At 65.7% G+C, this 15452-nt stretch overlaps 1 protein-coding gene across 9 annotated transcripts in view; it reads left to right on the top strand.

The window, feature by feature from the left end:
* The window catches only part of KCNQ2 (potassium voltage-gated channel subfamily Q member 2), a gene marked incomplete at both ends in the record, with an annotated part of 47870 nt that extends 33834 nt beyond the window's left edge, over window positions 1-14036 (top strand). For 2 of the 9 annotated variants that reach the window (XM_082644986.1, XM_082644988.1), the window contains 5 exons: window positions 6763-6982; window positions 7409-7517; window positions 7928-8059; window positions 12723-12846; window positions 13302-14036. In XM_082644986.1, coding sequence (XP_082501112.1) covers window positions 6763-6982; window positions 7409-7517; window positions 7928-8059; window positions 12723-12846; window positions 13302-14036 — 1320 coding nt within the window. Of the gene's footprint in view, window positions 1-3246; window positions 3301-6758; window positions 6987-7379; window positions 7518-7927; window positions 8060-10067; window positions 10176-12722; window positions 12847-13289 lie in introns of all 9 variants that reach the window. The other 7 variants (XM_082644981.1, XM_082644983.1, XM_082644984.1 and 4 more) reach the window with 7 other exon arrangements.
* Window positions 14037-15452: the final 1416 nt, after the last annotated feature.

Consider the following 15452-nt stretch of genomic DNA (forward strand, 5'->3'; position numbering starts at 1 on the left):
GGAGCCCTGTCCCCGAGGCCGGGGGCCAGAGACGCTGCCTTCCCACATTAGTGCCCTCCTGGATCAAAGGCGGCTCGGCTGGCTGCCCAGTTGGGGAGGCGTTGGGCTGAGCCCCCCCTCGGCATCCATCGGAAGGGGGCATGTGTCCCCACCCCCAAGTCCCCAAAGGGGGATGTCAGCTGGGGCCTGGGGTTGGAAAGGTCGGCAGGGCTTTGCCCCGAAGCAGCCCGAAGAGCAGCAGTGGTGACCCCCCAGACCTGGACCAGAGAGGGTTCAGCCCAGGCAGCGACCTCTGTTTTCCTGGGCAGGCTGGGAGCGAGGGGGCCCGACGCGGGGCTGTGGTCGGGGGGCTGGGAGGGGCGTGCAGCAGGGCCTCGCGTGCTTTGTGGGATCCCGTCGGGGCTGCCATCCGCCCCTCTGTGAGCCCCGGGACCCTGAGGCCGGGGAGGCGGCGCGGCTGCCCTTGGCTCTGCCCGGGTGGGCGCCTCTCTGGCCCTCGGCGCGGCCCGCCCACCCGGCGGCCCCTGTGGCCCGACGCGGCTTCCTGTGCGCGCCGCCCCGCTGCGTCTCCACTCCCGACAATGTCCGTCTCAGCCTCTCTCTCTCTCTCTCTCCCCTCCTGCCCTCCCTCCCCCGATCTGGACACTCTTGCCTCTGCCCCCCAAGTGCCTTTAATCATGTCACTGCCCTTCTCGGGCCCCTTTCACGTCTGCTCTGTCTTTGGGGATGAGGTGGCTGACCCTGAAAGCAGGACTCAAGGTGAGGATACGCTGGAGCCCCCCGGCTCTCCGGCACGTTCTGTGGCTACCCCCCCGCCCCCCTGCTTCCTGCTCCTCCCTCCCTCCCCTTGTGTCCGTGTGTCCCTGCCTGTGACCCAGCGGCTTCCCCTGGGGGCCCCGGGCTGAGGCCCTGGGACAGAGGGCCTGCCTCTCCTGGATGCACACCTGTCAGCCAGGTAACAGGTGGCATTTCTGTTCCCTGACTGGAGCAGCCATGAGCCCCTTTGTAGCACCCAGTGCATAGTAGGTCTGCAGGAAATGATCCTGCCACAGGACCCACGGCAAGGTGGGCCTGTCCCTGGGCTGCCTGGTGAGGGGACCCTGTCCCGTGAAGCCCAGGTGGACGGGGTGGACGCAGGGACCCTCCCTCAGCTGCCGTGAGAGCCCCGGTCCTGGCTCAGGATGGGGACGCGCCCCGTGGCTGTGTGGGCGTCAGACCAAGGCGTGGGGCTGGGGGCGGGGCAGGCGGGGGTCTCAGGCTGTGCTGCTCTGGGTGTGGCTTTGACCTGCCCTTCGACCCACCCCATTTCTGACTGCCCCCGCCCCTCCCGTGCCTGGGGGAACCCCTGTGCCCCAGCCGCTTTGCCCCTGTCCTGTGGCTCCCCTCTTCGTCGCGGGGGGCAGTGTGCCGTGTTCGGGTGCGTGTCTGTCCAGTCTGGTCTTGGTGAGTGTCCGTGGGCGCCTCTTCCACCCTCTCGAGCCCGGGCTTGCCTGCCGGTAGTTCTGATGGGGTGAAGCTCCACTTGGCTGCTGTGGGCAGGAAACCCCAGCGCCAGCCTGGAACCCAGAGGCAACGGGCTGGAGTTGGGGCTCCTCGTCCCCCTGAACCAGAGGGGCAGTGATCGGGGGGGGCCAGGCCAGCAGCAGCCCACCTCCCCTCGCTCTTGTCCCCCTCTCAGGCTGCGCTGTCTCATGCAGGAGCCGCTGGCCATGTGAGGCCGTTTAAATTTTCGTTAAAATTAAAGACAGTCGCTGCAGATAGAGAGCCTTTCCCCAGTCTTGTGTGCTTGGGAGCCAGGCGTGGGGCGGTCGCCTAGGAAACAGTGGGTTTGGCGGTGCTGGGCTGTGGGCAGGTGACTGCTGGGAGTTTTGAAGGCAGCAAAGCTGGTCGAGGCGGGGACTTGGTCAAGGCTGGGGGCAAAGACCCCGCCCCGCTTGGTCCTCTTTCCCAGGGGAGGAGTCTCCAGGTGGGGTGGGGTGGGGCAGGTCCTGTGTGCAGGCCTGGGGGCCCCCGGCGGGAGCTGGCCACGAGGGTCCTGGTCTTTAGGGTCCTTATCTGTCCTGCAGGCCCTGGTGGGACTGGGGAGGTCTGCCCCTGTGTGGGTGCGCTCGGTGGATAGCTGGACCCCAGCTCCCTCCACCCGGGGTCGACCTCTAGTTAGTTTTGTTCTACAACCCGAAGTGACTGGGGAAGGTCCCACTGGGGAAGCACGCACGCTCGCAGGGGACTCCGTGCAGGGCGAGGCCTGGGCAGCCGAGCGAGGGCTCCTTGAGGAGACTTGACCTTGGCTTGCTGGTGTTTAGTGGGGGGATCCTTGTCTGGACACTGGCAGGCGCTGTCGGTGTTTAAGTGAACGTGTGGACACTGAACACTTTTGTGAGTCAAGACCATTGGCCGCGTCTGGGTTCCTCAGGTACAGAGTTTGAGAACCACTGTCTCAGAAGCAAAGGTGGGGGCAGAGAGCGAGACCGCAGGGAAGTGAAGGGTTTCTTGAGGTTCTGGCTGGTTCTTCTCATCTTTGCTGAAAAGTCTTCAGGTTCTAGTGCAGAGCTGAGTCTTGGGCCTTTGGGGAGGTTCTTGGGCAGGGTGACCATGGGCAGCGTTTCCTGAAGAGCCGCCCGCAGGTCCGCCTCTGCCCTCAGCACGGGGTGGACCTCACCCAAGGTCTGACCTTGGCGGCCCTTTCAAGTCCAGGAGCCCCAAGCTCCCTTCTCCTTAGCTCCCCTCCAGGGAGGGGCAGCCGCTGCCTTGTGGGTAAACTGAGGCCACTTCTGATTGGGCTGCTGGCTGGGTTGGTTTGTGAAGCCAGACTTGCACGTTTTTCCTCTGAAACGTGAGCTTTCTGGAATCCTGTCTCTCTAGAACCAGCACAGCCTCAGCCCATGTATTATTTTTGTTGTTGTTGGCATGAATATAGCAAAAAAAATAATACATCTTTTGAAAGACGTGGCCCCAAACTGACGCTGGAAGGAAAAGTTATTTTTGGAGGAAAAAACAGGGATTTTTTTTTTTTCTCCAAAAATAGGGACTACTTTTTTTCCAGGCCGACGAAGGACTTTACGCGCGGCTCCCTCGTTCTCTCTGAGACGCGAACTCTGTAGCGGGTGTGGCTTGAGCACAGAGCCGCCCCGGGTGGCTGGTGCCTCGCGTCCCTGCGCCTCCTGCCCGCGCGCCCGGCCCAGGCTCCCTCTGGTCGCGTCAGGTCGCCGGCACCCCCGGGACTAACTGTCCTCTCCTCATTTCCAGTAAAGGCAGACGGTGCACAGAGTCCCTGTGTGGATGCTGCCCAGGACACGCTAGGTACCTCAGACACGTCGCTCGGACGACCATTGCTGCACGGCTCTTGTCCCCCTCCCGCTCCAAGCACTCTGCTTATTAGAGGTTCTAGATGCGCCAGGGAGAGGCTGCCGCCCGCCCGGCCCCCCAGGCCCCGATTCTGATTGGCAGCTCGCCTCCCGGCCCCTTGGTGGAGCCCTAGGCCCCCTCCGGCTCCAGACTACCGCCTGGGTGACGGTGGCCGTGGAGCTATAACCCCTTTCCTTCTCCCCATGCCAAACGATGCTGTGCTCCAAGCAGGAGGGGGGCCGGCCAGGGGCTCTGAAAACCAGAAAGGGCGCCTTCAGGAGCCTGATTGCTCTCCCGTGAGCCTTTTCTCCACGGCTCGTCCATCTAGCACCTCTACTACGCACGGGAGGACCGCTGCCCTCAACCCGGAGCCCGCCCGCCCACCGGGAGGCAGCTCTGTCGTGTGTGTGCCCGCTCCCTGCGGTCCTGGCACACCAGACACACCGGAAAGCCAGAGGTCCACGGCTCCCCCTCCCACGTGCAGGCCTGGTTTAGGGCAGGCTGGAAACGGGTCGGTGAAAGGCCGCCCAATCTTTGCCCCGTGGGCTCCCTGACTGCCGGCACGTTTCCTCTCTCTCTCCCCTATCTGCTCTCGGGGGTGTGGAAGCGTCTGTCCTCTTGCTTGCTCTGGGGCCCCCTCCTGCCCGCCCCTCCCTGCCCCGTGCGGCCCTGCAGGTGTTGGCAGCTGCACTCACCGGTCATCGTGTGCATGTGGTCCGTGATGGCCCTGGAAGCAGGGGTGCCGAGCGGCGGGCGTGGGGAGGGGCCGGGCAGCAGGGTCGGGGCTCCAGGGCGGCGGCATGCTTGCACATCTGCATCCGTGCATGCTCTGAATCCTTCTCGCCCTCGAGAGGGGCCCGGAGGGTCGCCTGCCCCCACCTGCCCGTGCTGCCTGTGTGTTCCCGACGTAAGGCACCGTGGGGGAGGCTTTTGCAGCCCCAGGAGGGGAGATCTGGGGCCCCGGCAGAAGCCGTCCTGCTTGCCCAGAGCTGGTGTCCAGGGTGCTTCTGGCCACAGGCTGGCTGGTCGGGTCAGGGGCTGTGATCAGGCTGCTTGGGAACCAGAAAGGCCAGAGGTGTCCATGGCTGGGCCAGGAGCCCAGGCCTCACTTGGCCCTGCTGTGTGCGTCTCACGGACATCACTTCATCCCCCCCACCCGCCTTCCCTGGGCATCCGCGGTCCAGCTGTGGGCCAGGCGGTTCTCTCTGGATGCTGGCTCCTTCCCCGCTGAGCTGGGCCCCGGCCGGCCGTGCAGACCAGGGTGCAGCCGAGCTCAGCCGGGGACCCCGCTCGCCTGTCCCTGTTGATGGCTGGCTTCACTTGTTGGGAATTTTGCCCTGGGGAGGGTGGCAGGCAGGGGAGGAGAGGCCGGGCCTCGCTTTCTCCCCCAGACCCTCCTGAGCTTGCCCCCTGGCCCCTGTAAATGCCCTCTCACTCGGAAGGTGGGCTGGCCTTGTGCTCCTTCCCTGGGGGCAGGCTGCCAGAGCCCTATCCTGTGTATGCTTCTGTCCTTGGCTTGTGAGGCGAGGGAGGGTCTCTCTCGACACCTGCAGGACCGTCGGCGTTCGGGCACCTGGAGTTGAGGCAGGCCTGGGGTGGCTGGGGGCTGCGTGCCTGTGAGCCCTGAGCTGTGATGACCGTGGAAGTCCAGACAGCCACCCGTGGCCTCCTCCAGCAGGGCACCCCTCCCCAGTCTGAGCAATCTGAGAGCCAGGGACGGCAGGGCCAGGCCAAGGCCAGGGAAGGCTCCTTCCTGTGGCTCTGTCATCGCGGTCAGCTGCGTGGGCCCCAGTTCTGGGGGCCCCTGTTGTGCACGGGACAGCAGGTCCAGCGGGGGTCCCCAGCAGTCCTGGCTTGGTGGGGCCCTTGTTTCATGGTCTCCCTGGACCAGCTGGTGGTCTCCTTTGGGAACAAAGGACGGAGAGGGTCACCTTCATAGCAGCCTCCACAGCCTGGCTCTGGCTGCCCCTCGGTCCCCCACCCCTGTCTTGGCCTCGTGCCGGGCACAGCAGTTACAGGCTTGGGACCAGCGTCCTGAGCAAGCAGACACCCCGGCTCCTGTGTTCATGGGGACACAGGACACCCAGGGTCTCTGGAGGAGCCACCCCTCTGAGTGGGCTCCGTGCCTCGGGCCTGAGCACTAGCACAGATGGTCTCGGCCGCCTGGGGGGCGGCAGGGCAGGGGCACCGACCTGGACCACAGTGTGTGGGCTGGCTGGACCAGGCCACAGGCTGGTTCTTGTCCATGGTGGGTCATTTCTGCGCCGTCTGACGACGTGTCTCTGCTGTGGGTCCCCTTCGGGCCGATGGAAGCAGCTGACCTGGGCCATCTGCGGTGGGGCTGGCGCTGTCTGAGGGATTAGCTGGTGGTGGTAGCTTCCCAGTGACAGCAGAGGCCCTGCCAGGCACCCATGCGGGCTGGTCCCAGCCCCCAGGGCAGCGCAGAGGCCCCTCGGGAGGTTCTGAGGGTGGCCCCTGAGTGTGGTGGCGTGAGTGGGTTCATGGTTCATGGGGGCCTCGCTCTCCTCCTGGGAAGATGGTGGAAACTGTCCACGGGAGAAAATGAGTGGCCGCCTGGCCCTGGGCCTGACCTCACCCTGACCAGAGACCGCCCTTTTCTCCTGCCTGCTGCCTGGAGGGTGTTAGAACCAACAAACGTGGGGTGTCAGACCCGTCTCCATGGTTACCAAGAGACGGGGGCAGCGAGGCCCAAAGACCCTCACGGGGCTGTGGCTGTGCGGCCGTGGTTGCCCCCTGTCTGCGGCCTCGGGCCGGGGCTCGACCGGCACCCATAGCATCCTTCCGGAAGTGTGGACGTTCCGTTCCCGGCCGTGTCCTTGGTGGGGGGTGGAGCCTGTGCCGCCCTGGGTGGAGGGGAGGTGGGCAGACCCTGGCCCTCGTGCTGCTCTCCGTGCTCCCCCCCGAGACCTGTTTCTCCAGGCAGCTTCCTGGGGTTCGGCCGAGGGGCCCGGCGGCCAGCTGCAGACCTCACCGTCCTGACCCGGGGCGGTTACAGGGGTGGAGGGCGGGCACGGTAACTGCTGGAGTGGCCGGGGGCCCTCAGGAGGTGCCCAGGGAAAAGCCGTCATCGCCCAGGGCGTTTGAAGAGGGAGCCCTGGTTGACAGTGTGGCGAGCTCTCAGGCAGCTTTTGGTGGTAGCTGAAGGTGATTTCAGAGTCCACTGACCACTCCCCGGCCAGGCTGAGTGCTGAGCGGGCCCCGGGGAGCCTGTGGTGGAGCTGACCTGTCTCCGCTCGCCCTAGCGACCCTCCCGCCCCGGCCCGTGCTCCATCCCACGGCCAGGGCACTCTGTCCACCCGCCAGGAGCCAGCGGGAGCGAGTGTTCTTTGCAGAGTGACCTCTCTTGCTGTCTTTCTGTGTGTCTGTCCGTCTGTCGGTTCTCGCGGGAGCAGTCAGAAGGTCAGTTTGAAAGACCGTGTCTTCTCCAGCCCCCGCGGCGTGGCTGCCAAGGGCAAGGGGTCCCCTCAGGCCCAGACCGTCCGGCGGTCGCCCAGCGCCGACCAGAGCCTGGAGGACAGTCCGAGCAAGGTGCCCAAGAGCTGGAGCTTCGGGGAGCGCGGCCGCGCACGGCAGGCCTTCCGGGCCAGGGGCGCCGCCTCCCGGCAGAACTCGGAAGGTGGGTCGGGCAGCCTTCGGGTTGGGGTTTGCTCTCCCGGAGCTCCATGCGACGCGGCCACACGTGCTTGTCCCCCCACACCAGGTTCTGCTCCCCGAGCTCCGTGTTTTCCAGGCTCAGCCGTGGAGCTGGTGCCGGCGCATCACTGCTTTTACGGCGGATGTTCCCCGAGTTCTCTGTGTGGACGTATCCCACTTTGTCCTTCTATCTGTGCACAGGGATGCCCTCTTACACCCTCGTGGTGGCTGCTCCCTGAGGAGCACAGTGGAGGGAAGCAGGCTGGAAGAGCAGGACGGGGGGCGGGCTGGAGTGTGGGTGTGCCTGTGGAGGCCCCCTCGGACACGCGTGCGCTGTGGGGCCGGAGCACTAGGCCCCCTCCATCCCGGGGGTGGCCCAGCCCCTCACGGGCTGTGTCCTTCCACCCAGAAGCAAGTCTCCCAGGGGAGGACATTGTAGACGACAACAAGAGCTGCAACTGCGAGTTCGTGACGGAGGATCTGACCCCGGGCCTCAAAGTCAGCATCCGGGCCGTGTGGTGAGGACCCGGCGGGCCCCCTCGCAGAGTCGTCCACGGACGCGGGGCCTTGGGGGGCTGGTGGGAGGGCCTTGCCTTGCGGCCGACGCCCCTTCAGTCTGGCCCCTGCGGCTCACAAGGCATCTGCTGTCCCAGCCGTTGCCTGCGTCCCAGGTGCCGGGTGCCCAAGGCTGTTAGTGGACGGCTGGGAGGTGCCACTGCACAGGGGTTCCCGGGTGGACAAGGGTCCTCTGCGCAGCGGGGCCCAAGGGTGGCTGGGGTACGAGACAGGTGGGTGGCCCAGATGACAGGGCCAAGTCATCCAGCAGACATTCTCAGAGATGCTGGGCGGGCCAAGGCAGGTGGATGTTGGGGGGCTGCCTTCGGTGGTCTCTGCCCAGGGCTCACAGCCTCCCGACCACCCCCTCCAGTGTCATGCGATTCCTGGTGTCCAAGCGCAAGTTCAAGGAGAGCCTACGGCCCTACGATGTGATGGACGTGATTGAGCAGTACTCGGCTGGCCACCTGGACATGCTGTCCCGCATCAAAAACCTGCAGTCCAGGCAAGAGCACCTCCCCTGCCTGCCTGGCCCCGGGGGCGTGGAGCTGGGTCCTCTGGGCCAAAACTGGGTGGGGGTTGGGGACAGGGGCGCGGCGCAGCTGCACACTCCTGCCAGAGGTGGGGCGGCGATGTGCCGTGGGCGCAGCGGCCGGCCCTGCTAGTTGCCACATGTGGGCCCTTCCTCGCCGGCCCCACGTGGGCTTTCTGCCATATCCTTGTGTGGTCTGTTTTTAACCTTTCTGTTGTCTCTCTCTTCTCTCCTGCCCGTGCTGCGATGGGCAAGCGTGTATGTGTTGTGCACACACACGGGCGTGCATATGCACATGCGTGAATGCACACGTGTGCTTGCATGTGTTCAGGCCTCAGGTGCATGTGTGTGTACACATGTGTGTACAGTTGCATGCATGTGCGTGTGTGCACACGGGTGCAACACGTTTTGGCAAATGTGTGGGTGCACGCGTGTGTGCTGTGCCATGTGTGTCACGTGTCCACGCACATATGTTGCCTATGTGTACCCGTGTGTGTTGGGGAGAGAAGTTAGTTCTCTTGAGAGGTGAAGGTGCAGGTTTCTGTGGGCCCATCAGGCAGCAGTTAGGCCACGTGGCACCTCTTCCAGAACAGAGGGCTGGTCCTCCCTCCCCACTGCACAGAGGGATTCCCATGGCCGGAGCTGGCGGTGGGGCTGGACATGTGCCTCGTGGGCCGTGGCCGGGCACACGCTGGCACTGCCATCTCTGGCCCCATGTGAGCACTGGCTTGCTCACCCCAGGAGTCAGCTGTACATACGTGTATACAGACACAGCAAGGACCCAGGACATGCACACACACAGACCCATGTCCACTCCCACATGCCCACGTGTGCCAGCACACATGTGTACACACATAACCATGCTCTAAGCCTTGTGCTCACATGTGTGTCCTATAGGACTGACACACGCACACCAAGTACGTGTGTGCTCATAGGCACGCACCGTCCATACACAGACGAGCGGGCGCACACACGTGTGTCTGGTGCCTGGGAGGAGGCCTGTGGCTGTCGTGGGTCTCTCCTGGAATGGATCCCACCTTCCTGCTGGTCAGGTCCCTCCTGGCCAGGGCCCCTCCAATGAGGCGGCTGCCAGTTCTCTGGCCCTGAAGCCTAGGCCCTGGCCGTGGGGGGTCTGAATGGTTGGGGCAGTCCTGGGGGTCAGCCCAGATCCCAGCCCCGTGGCAGGTGGCGTCTCCCCATCCTGCTCAAGATCCCAGGGGAGGGGCCCCTCTGGGCCTCCAGCTGCTCCCATTGGGTGAGGCCAGGGGACAACCCCTTCCTGTCCCCAGGCTCAGGCCAGGAGGCCAACTGCTCAGCGTCCTCCTTGAGCATTGAGTAGCCCTGTGTGTTTGTGCAAACGTGCGTGCAGTTGTGCACTTGTAAATCGTGTGAGAGTGTACACGTGTATACATGAGTGTGTAAACGTGTGCCGTGCGTGCAAACTTGCGGTGTGTGCATGTGTGCAAGCGTGCATGTGTCCACGTGTGTGTGCAGGTGTGAGCACACGTGTGTATGTGAGAGGCCACCCTGGGTCTCGACGGCTGACCCGCCTCCACTCACGGCAGCGGTTTTTGTTCACGAGGCTCTTCTGTCCTAGGCCGTCCCCTCTCTTTCCCTTTCTGTCTGGAAAACAGACGAGACAAACCGACCCCCACAGGAGCCAGATGTCTGTCGCTTGCTGGCAGGGCCTTGGTGTCTTTCCCGGGGCCCTTTGGTACTTTGCTGCCAGCTGCCACGTGTCCTTGGACGTGTACCCTTGCCCGGGCAGATGGGGCTCTGCGAGCTCGTGGCCTCACCCAGTGCTCGCTTGACCACATCTGGGGTCACGGGAACGCAGTGTCCCTGCGTCCCGTTTGTAAGAAAGGTCATGGCTGCTCTCAGCGGGTCATTCATTTTGTCTCTGCAAGTTTCCGGCTGCCTCCCCTTTCATGTTGCTTCACGATGCATTTTCCTGGTGTCTCTTTTCTTGTTTACTCGCCAGGATAGATATGATTGTGGGCCCCCCACCCCCTTCAACTCCCCGGCACAAGAAGTACCCCACCAAAGGACCCACGGCCCCTCCGAGAGAGTCGCCCCAGTACTCACCTAGGTCAGGATGCCGAGCCTCCCGCCTGTCTCTGTGGAATGGCCAGCCCCCTTCGCCCCAGCCACATGACGGCAGCACCCGCTCTGCTCGATGGGACCGAGGGGCTGTTTCTCTGTCCCTGACAAAATGATGTCCTCTGCAGGCCCTGGCAGGCTGGGTTGGGGTGCCCTTGAGCTGCTCCTCTTGGCGGGGTCCTGGGGAGGCTGTCCGGGGGGCTCCTTTCCACCGACACCTGTGTGGTGTCTGCTGGGGGTGGGGGCTCCCTGGGCAGAAGAGGGCGGCAGTCCCCCAGGGATCAGGTGCGTTTAGACATGGAGCCCTGCCCCAGCACCGCCTCAGACCCCTGCCACCACCTGCCGGTGGGTCGACCTGGGCTGCTGTGTGGACTGAGCAGGTCCTGGCGGGAGCCCAGCTCCCGGGGAGTCCCCAGAGCTTTGGGGGCTCTATTCCAGTTTTCACCGTGGTCAGGGTTATTGAAGAAGACAGTCCCAGCCAGCGGGCAGGGTGAGGGGCGGGCAGTGAGGTGGTGAGTCAGCAAAAGCAGGCTCGGTGGTGGTGAATTCAGACTTCGGAGCCTTCCTGCTCCCCTGGACTACGGAGATGATGGCTGTGACCCGCCCCCCAGCAGGTCTGGGAGAGCAGAGCCCAGGGCAAGGATGTGGGGTGAGGGCAGACACGCCCGGCCAAGCTGGCAGAGGGGCCCAGGGGCGTCCCGGAGGCCGGCAGGGGTGCTGGCAGCTGGGCCATTGGGGCTACTGGGGGTGCCTGACCCTGTGTGTCCAGGTTTCTGTGCGTGAGGCCGAGGGTCAGTGTGTGCTGGGCATCTCAGCCTGGCGGCTCTCCCATGAGAAAGGAATCTCCGGGGGAGCAGGCCTGAGCCCGGGCAGCCCAGACAGTGTTCGCCGCGTCCCCCGCTCTGCCCGGGACCTCCAGCCCCAAGGAAGCTGGACCCTGAGACAGAAGCCCACACCCCTGGGCATTGCTGCAGGGCACAGGGGCTGGGCATCCAGAGCCATGGGCTGGGAAGGCCCTGCCAGCCCTTGGAGCCCCGCGGGCCTCCTGGACCACTGCAGCCAGATGCCCACAGAGAAGGAGCCAGAAGGACAGGGGTTAAGCCCGACTCCTCGGCCTGAGGCCCAGGGGAGGGGGTGGCACAGGCTCCACGGAAGACCCACCGGGGGCAGCTCCAGGCTGACCCTGGGCCAAGGCTCCCAGGGGAGCAGCCGGGAGGGCGGCCCGTCATGTGGCAGGGGTGAAGGCCCTGAGTACCCGTGCCTGGACTGTGTGGACGCCTGGAGCCAAAGAGCCCTCCTCCCGCTCTGTCCCCACTGGCGTCTGCTGGGAGCCCGAGGGCCCCATGGTAGCCCTGCCACCGCATGACCAAGCATGACGCCCCGTGGAGCATGAGAGGCTGCCCCGCGGCTGACGCAAGCCTGATCCCCTCCTGCTTCCTGTGACAGCAAGGACGGACCACCCTGAGCCCCGATAGGCAGTTAGGGCGGCACTGTGGGTGAGGACTGCCGCCGAGCAGGCTGGCAGCTCCCGTGACGCTGCTTGCAGGGTTAGGAGCTGGCGCCCCTCCCCACTCGGGAGCTTGGGTGGTGCACTTCGTGCATGAGGCTCCAGAGAAGTGGCGGGGCTGTGTGGCCTGTGCCTGGGTGGCTGTCCTGCCCAGCTGCACCCTGGCCCTGGTGCATTTGCCCAGCGTCCACGTGGCTACACTTCTGGGGCTCAGTGTCGGGCGCCCACCCTGACACTCCCAAGGTCCCTTCCGAGCCCCTCAGTGGCCCTTCCCATCCAGCACAGGGGACAGGGGACGCCGCATGGGTCAAGCAGAAGCCCCCCTCCCTGAAGGAGGCCTCCTTCCCCTCGGCATTCGTGACTGATGGCCTCGTTTGAGGTCACCTCAGCTGCGTCTGCGTCTCCCTCGTGCGTGCGCACACACAGGCCCACGCACTCTCACACAAGTGCATGCACAGGCATGCACAGCAAGCACACATGTGCACACGCACGAGCACACACGGACCCCCTCTCTGGTTGCCAGTGGCTCTGTCTGTCCCCTCCTCTGGTTGTGCGTTGGTGGTTTCCTGTGTTGGTCTGTGTCCCCTCCCCCGTCCGGCGCATGGCGCGAAGTCCTCACGCCCCCACCCCCCCGCTTCTGTGGTTCCTGCTGCAGACGTTTATCTCCATCCCCTCCAGACCCCGGGTGGGCAGGGGCCTCGGTGGCACCTTCTCCGGGAGCAGGGCTCGGGGGTGGGGGTGGGGGAGCTGAGGGGTGCTTGGCCCCAACTCCCTTCTCTTTACCCCTTGCTAATGTGCCAGCCCCACTGGAATGGAGTGGTCGGGGGACAGGCCCCGAGGGCAGCGGAGAGCAGGACAAGGACCAGGCGCCCGGGGTCCATGTGTCCTGGTTCCTCGCTGTCCCCCGGTCGGCTCTGGACCCAGCCCAGAGCCTGGATCTGGCGGCTGCGGCCTGGCCAGGAGGAGAGGGCCACGGGCTCCGCCGCTCCCACCTGAACTCACGCTGGGGACGGGGTCTCTTCCCGGCAGAGTGGACCAAATCGTGGGGCGTGGCCCGGCGATAGCAGACAAAGACCGAGGCAAGGGCCTGGCTGAGGCAGAGGTGCCCGAGGACCCCAGCATGATGGGACGGCTGGGGAAGGTGGAGAAGCAGGTGGGAGAGTCTGGGGGTCCTGGGGTGTCGGCACGGGCACTGCGGGAGAGAGCTGAAGCTCTGGGGGGAGGGAGGGCTGCTGTGTTTGGACCCTGGGCCCCCAGGAGCACCCTCCGGGCCTGGGGCACTTCCCTGATGGGAGCTGAGGAGAGGAATGGCCAGTTCTTTCCCTCTGTAGGGTTTGCTCTAAGGGGTGAACCCGCAGCGGACACAGGGCGGCCCAGACAAGCAGGAGGGTCCATGTTTGAAGTCCTGAGGCCTCACACACTGACGGGTGGGGTCAGAGGCTGAGCTGCTGTGGGGGGTCTGCCCTCCATTGCCTCTGCACCTCTGTGGGAAACATCCTGGGTCGCCCCCCCTTCTGGGGAACAGCCCAGTTCCCCCCCACCCGGGGAGCAGCCTGGGGCCCCCCTTCCGGGGAGCAGCCCAGCATGGCCTAGCAGCCCCTCCTGCAGGTCCTGTCCATGGAGAAGAAGCTGGATTTCCTGGTGAACATCTACACACAGCGCATGGGCGTCCCCCCGACGGAGACCGAGGCCTACTTCGGGGCCAAGGAGCCAGAGCCGGCGCCGCCGTACCACAGCCCCGAGGACAGCCGGGACCACGGCAGCAGGAATGGCTGCATCATCAAGCTCGTCCGCTCCACCAGCTCCATGGGCCAGAAGAACTTCTCGGCACCCCCAGCCGCGCCCCCCGCCCAGTGCCCGCCCTCCACCTCGTGGCAGCAGCAGTACCACCCGCGCCAGGGCCACGGCGCCTCACCCGTGGGGGACCACGGCTCGCTGGTGCGCATCCCGCCGCCCCCCGCCCACGAGCGGTCCCTGTCCGCCTACAGCGGGGGCCACCGGGCCAGCACGGAGTTCCTGAGGTCGGAGGACGGCCCGGGCTGCAGGCCCCACGAGGGCGCCCTGCGGGACAGCGACACGTCCATCTCCATCCCGTCCGTGGACCACGAGGAGCTGGAGCGCTCCTTCAGCGGCTTCAGCATCTCCCAGTCCAAGGAGAACCTGGACGCCCTCAACAGCTGCTACGCCGCCGCCGCCGCGCCGTGCGCCAAAGTCAGGCCCTACATTGCGGAGGGCGAGTCGGACACGGACTCGGACCTCTGCACCCCGTGCGGGCCTCCGCCGCGCTCTGCCACGGGCGAGGGCCCCTTCGGCGATGTGGGCTGGGCCGGGCCCCGGAAGTGAGGCCGCCCGCCGGCCTGCCCCTGACTCCTGGCCTCCCGGTCTCGAGGCGGACCCTCCAGGGCCCTTTGCTTAGAGTAGCGCAGTGCAGGTGCCCGTGTGGGGTGCTGGGCAGGCGTGGCCCTTGGTCTCTCGCACTGGAGGTCGGCAGAAATTCTTTTCCAGCGAGGGGCAGCCAGGCTGGCCGTGCCCACTCTGCAGACTCTGCAGACTGTTGGCCTGGGCGTGACAGAGGCCGGGGTCAAGTCTGAGGACGGGCCCCTGGCGGCTGGGGTGAGGCGTGGGCTGGGAGCAGGGCCGGGTGAGGGTGGCAGCAAGGCGCAGGCCTGTCTTGTGAGGATCAGCGGCCTTGAGGCCTGGGTGGGCGGTGGCTGGCCCCTCGGGTGTGGCTTGTCTCCGCCCCCCGTTCCTGTCCTGCCCCATCTGTCTTGGGTGCCCACCCAGAGCTGCTGGTCAGTCGCCCTCCTTCCCGTGGTTTCTGAGTGTCCGGTGATGGGAGCCGGCCCCAAGTCCAGTACCCTGGCCTGGAGGGGGCAGGGTGGCGAGGCTTGGGACCACCCCAGAGCAGAGCGACCCTCAGACCTCCCGAACTTGGCTCTTGTGGGGAGGGGCCCACTCCACAGGCTCCTGGAAGGGGGCTCTTGGGGGCTCCCTTCCAGATGTGGAAGATGGCGGGTGTGCCCCCGTGTCGTCTCCCCTCTGCCCTGGCCGGGTGCTGGTCACTAGGCTGTGGCCAGCACTGCAATATGGACCCGCCTGCGGGGAGAGGTGCTGGGCAGCTGGGGCACTGCCCCAGGCTGGGCTTGTGCTCTGGGGTCCTGGGCCGGGCTGGTCGTGGTCAGCAGATGTGCACGCTGTCCTCCCCTGGGGACCCTGCCTCGCCTGTCTCCCATCAGCCCCTGATGGGGCCCGGGCTGGACAGTGCCGCCGCCATCGGGGAAATCTTCAGTAGGGCAACCCCCGCCGTCCAGAGACGAAGGCAGCTCTGTCTTACAGGTGTCTCTCCTGTCCCTGCGGAGCTGACCGTCCCCCACCTGCTCTCCTCCACTGACCGGCCCCTTGGCTGTGACCTCTTGGTGTCTTGGAGTCAGAGACGCCCATCCCCACCTTGTATCCTGGGAAGCAGTGGCCCCCATCATTCCTGTCCTGGGCGCCTGGGTCTGTGGGGCAGCAGCTTTGAGCTGGGATTCCAACCCCAGGAGGCTGAGTGGACCCCGTCCTGGGCCCCCAGCTGTCAGTGCGCGGGGGCCTCTGGCATTTGGGGTGACAGGACAGCAAGCCTGGGCCCCTAGCGCCCTCTGAGGCAGTGACCTGTGCTCCAGGGCTGGGCCCACTAAGCCCACCACATAGCGGCGTCCCCCGGAACACAAGGTTCAGCGAGAGCCTCACCGTCTCCTCAGGACGCCTGTGTTTGTCCTG

The sequence above is a fragment of the Mesoplodon mirus genome, assembly GCF_964341445.2.
Source record: "Mesoplodon mirus genome assembly, chromosome: 15".
NCBI classification, from domain to species: Eukaryota; Metazoa; Chordata; class Mammalia; order Artiodactyla; family Ziphiidae; genus Mesoplodon; species Mesoplodon mirus.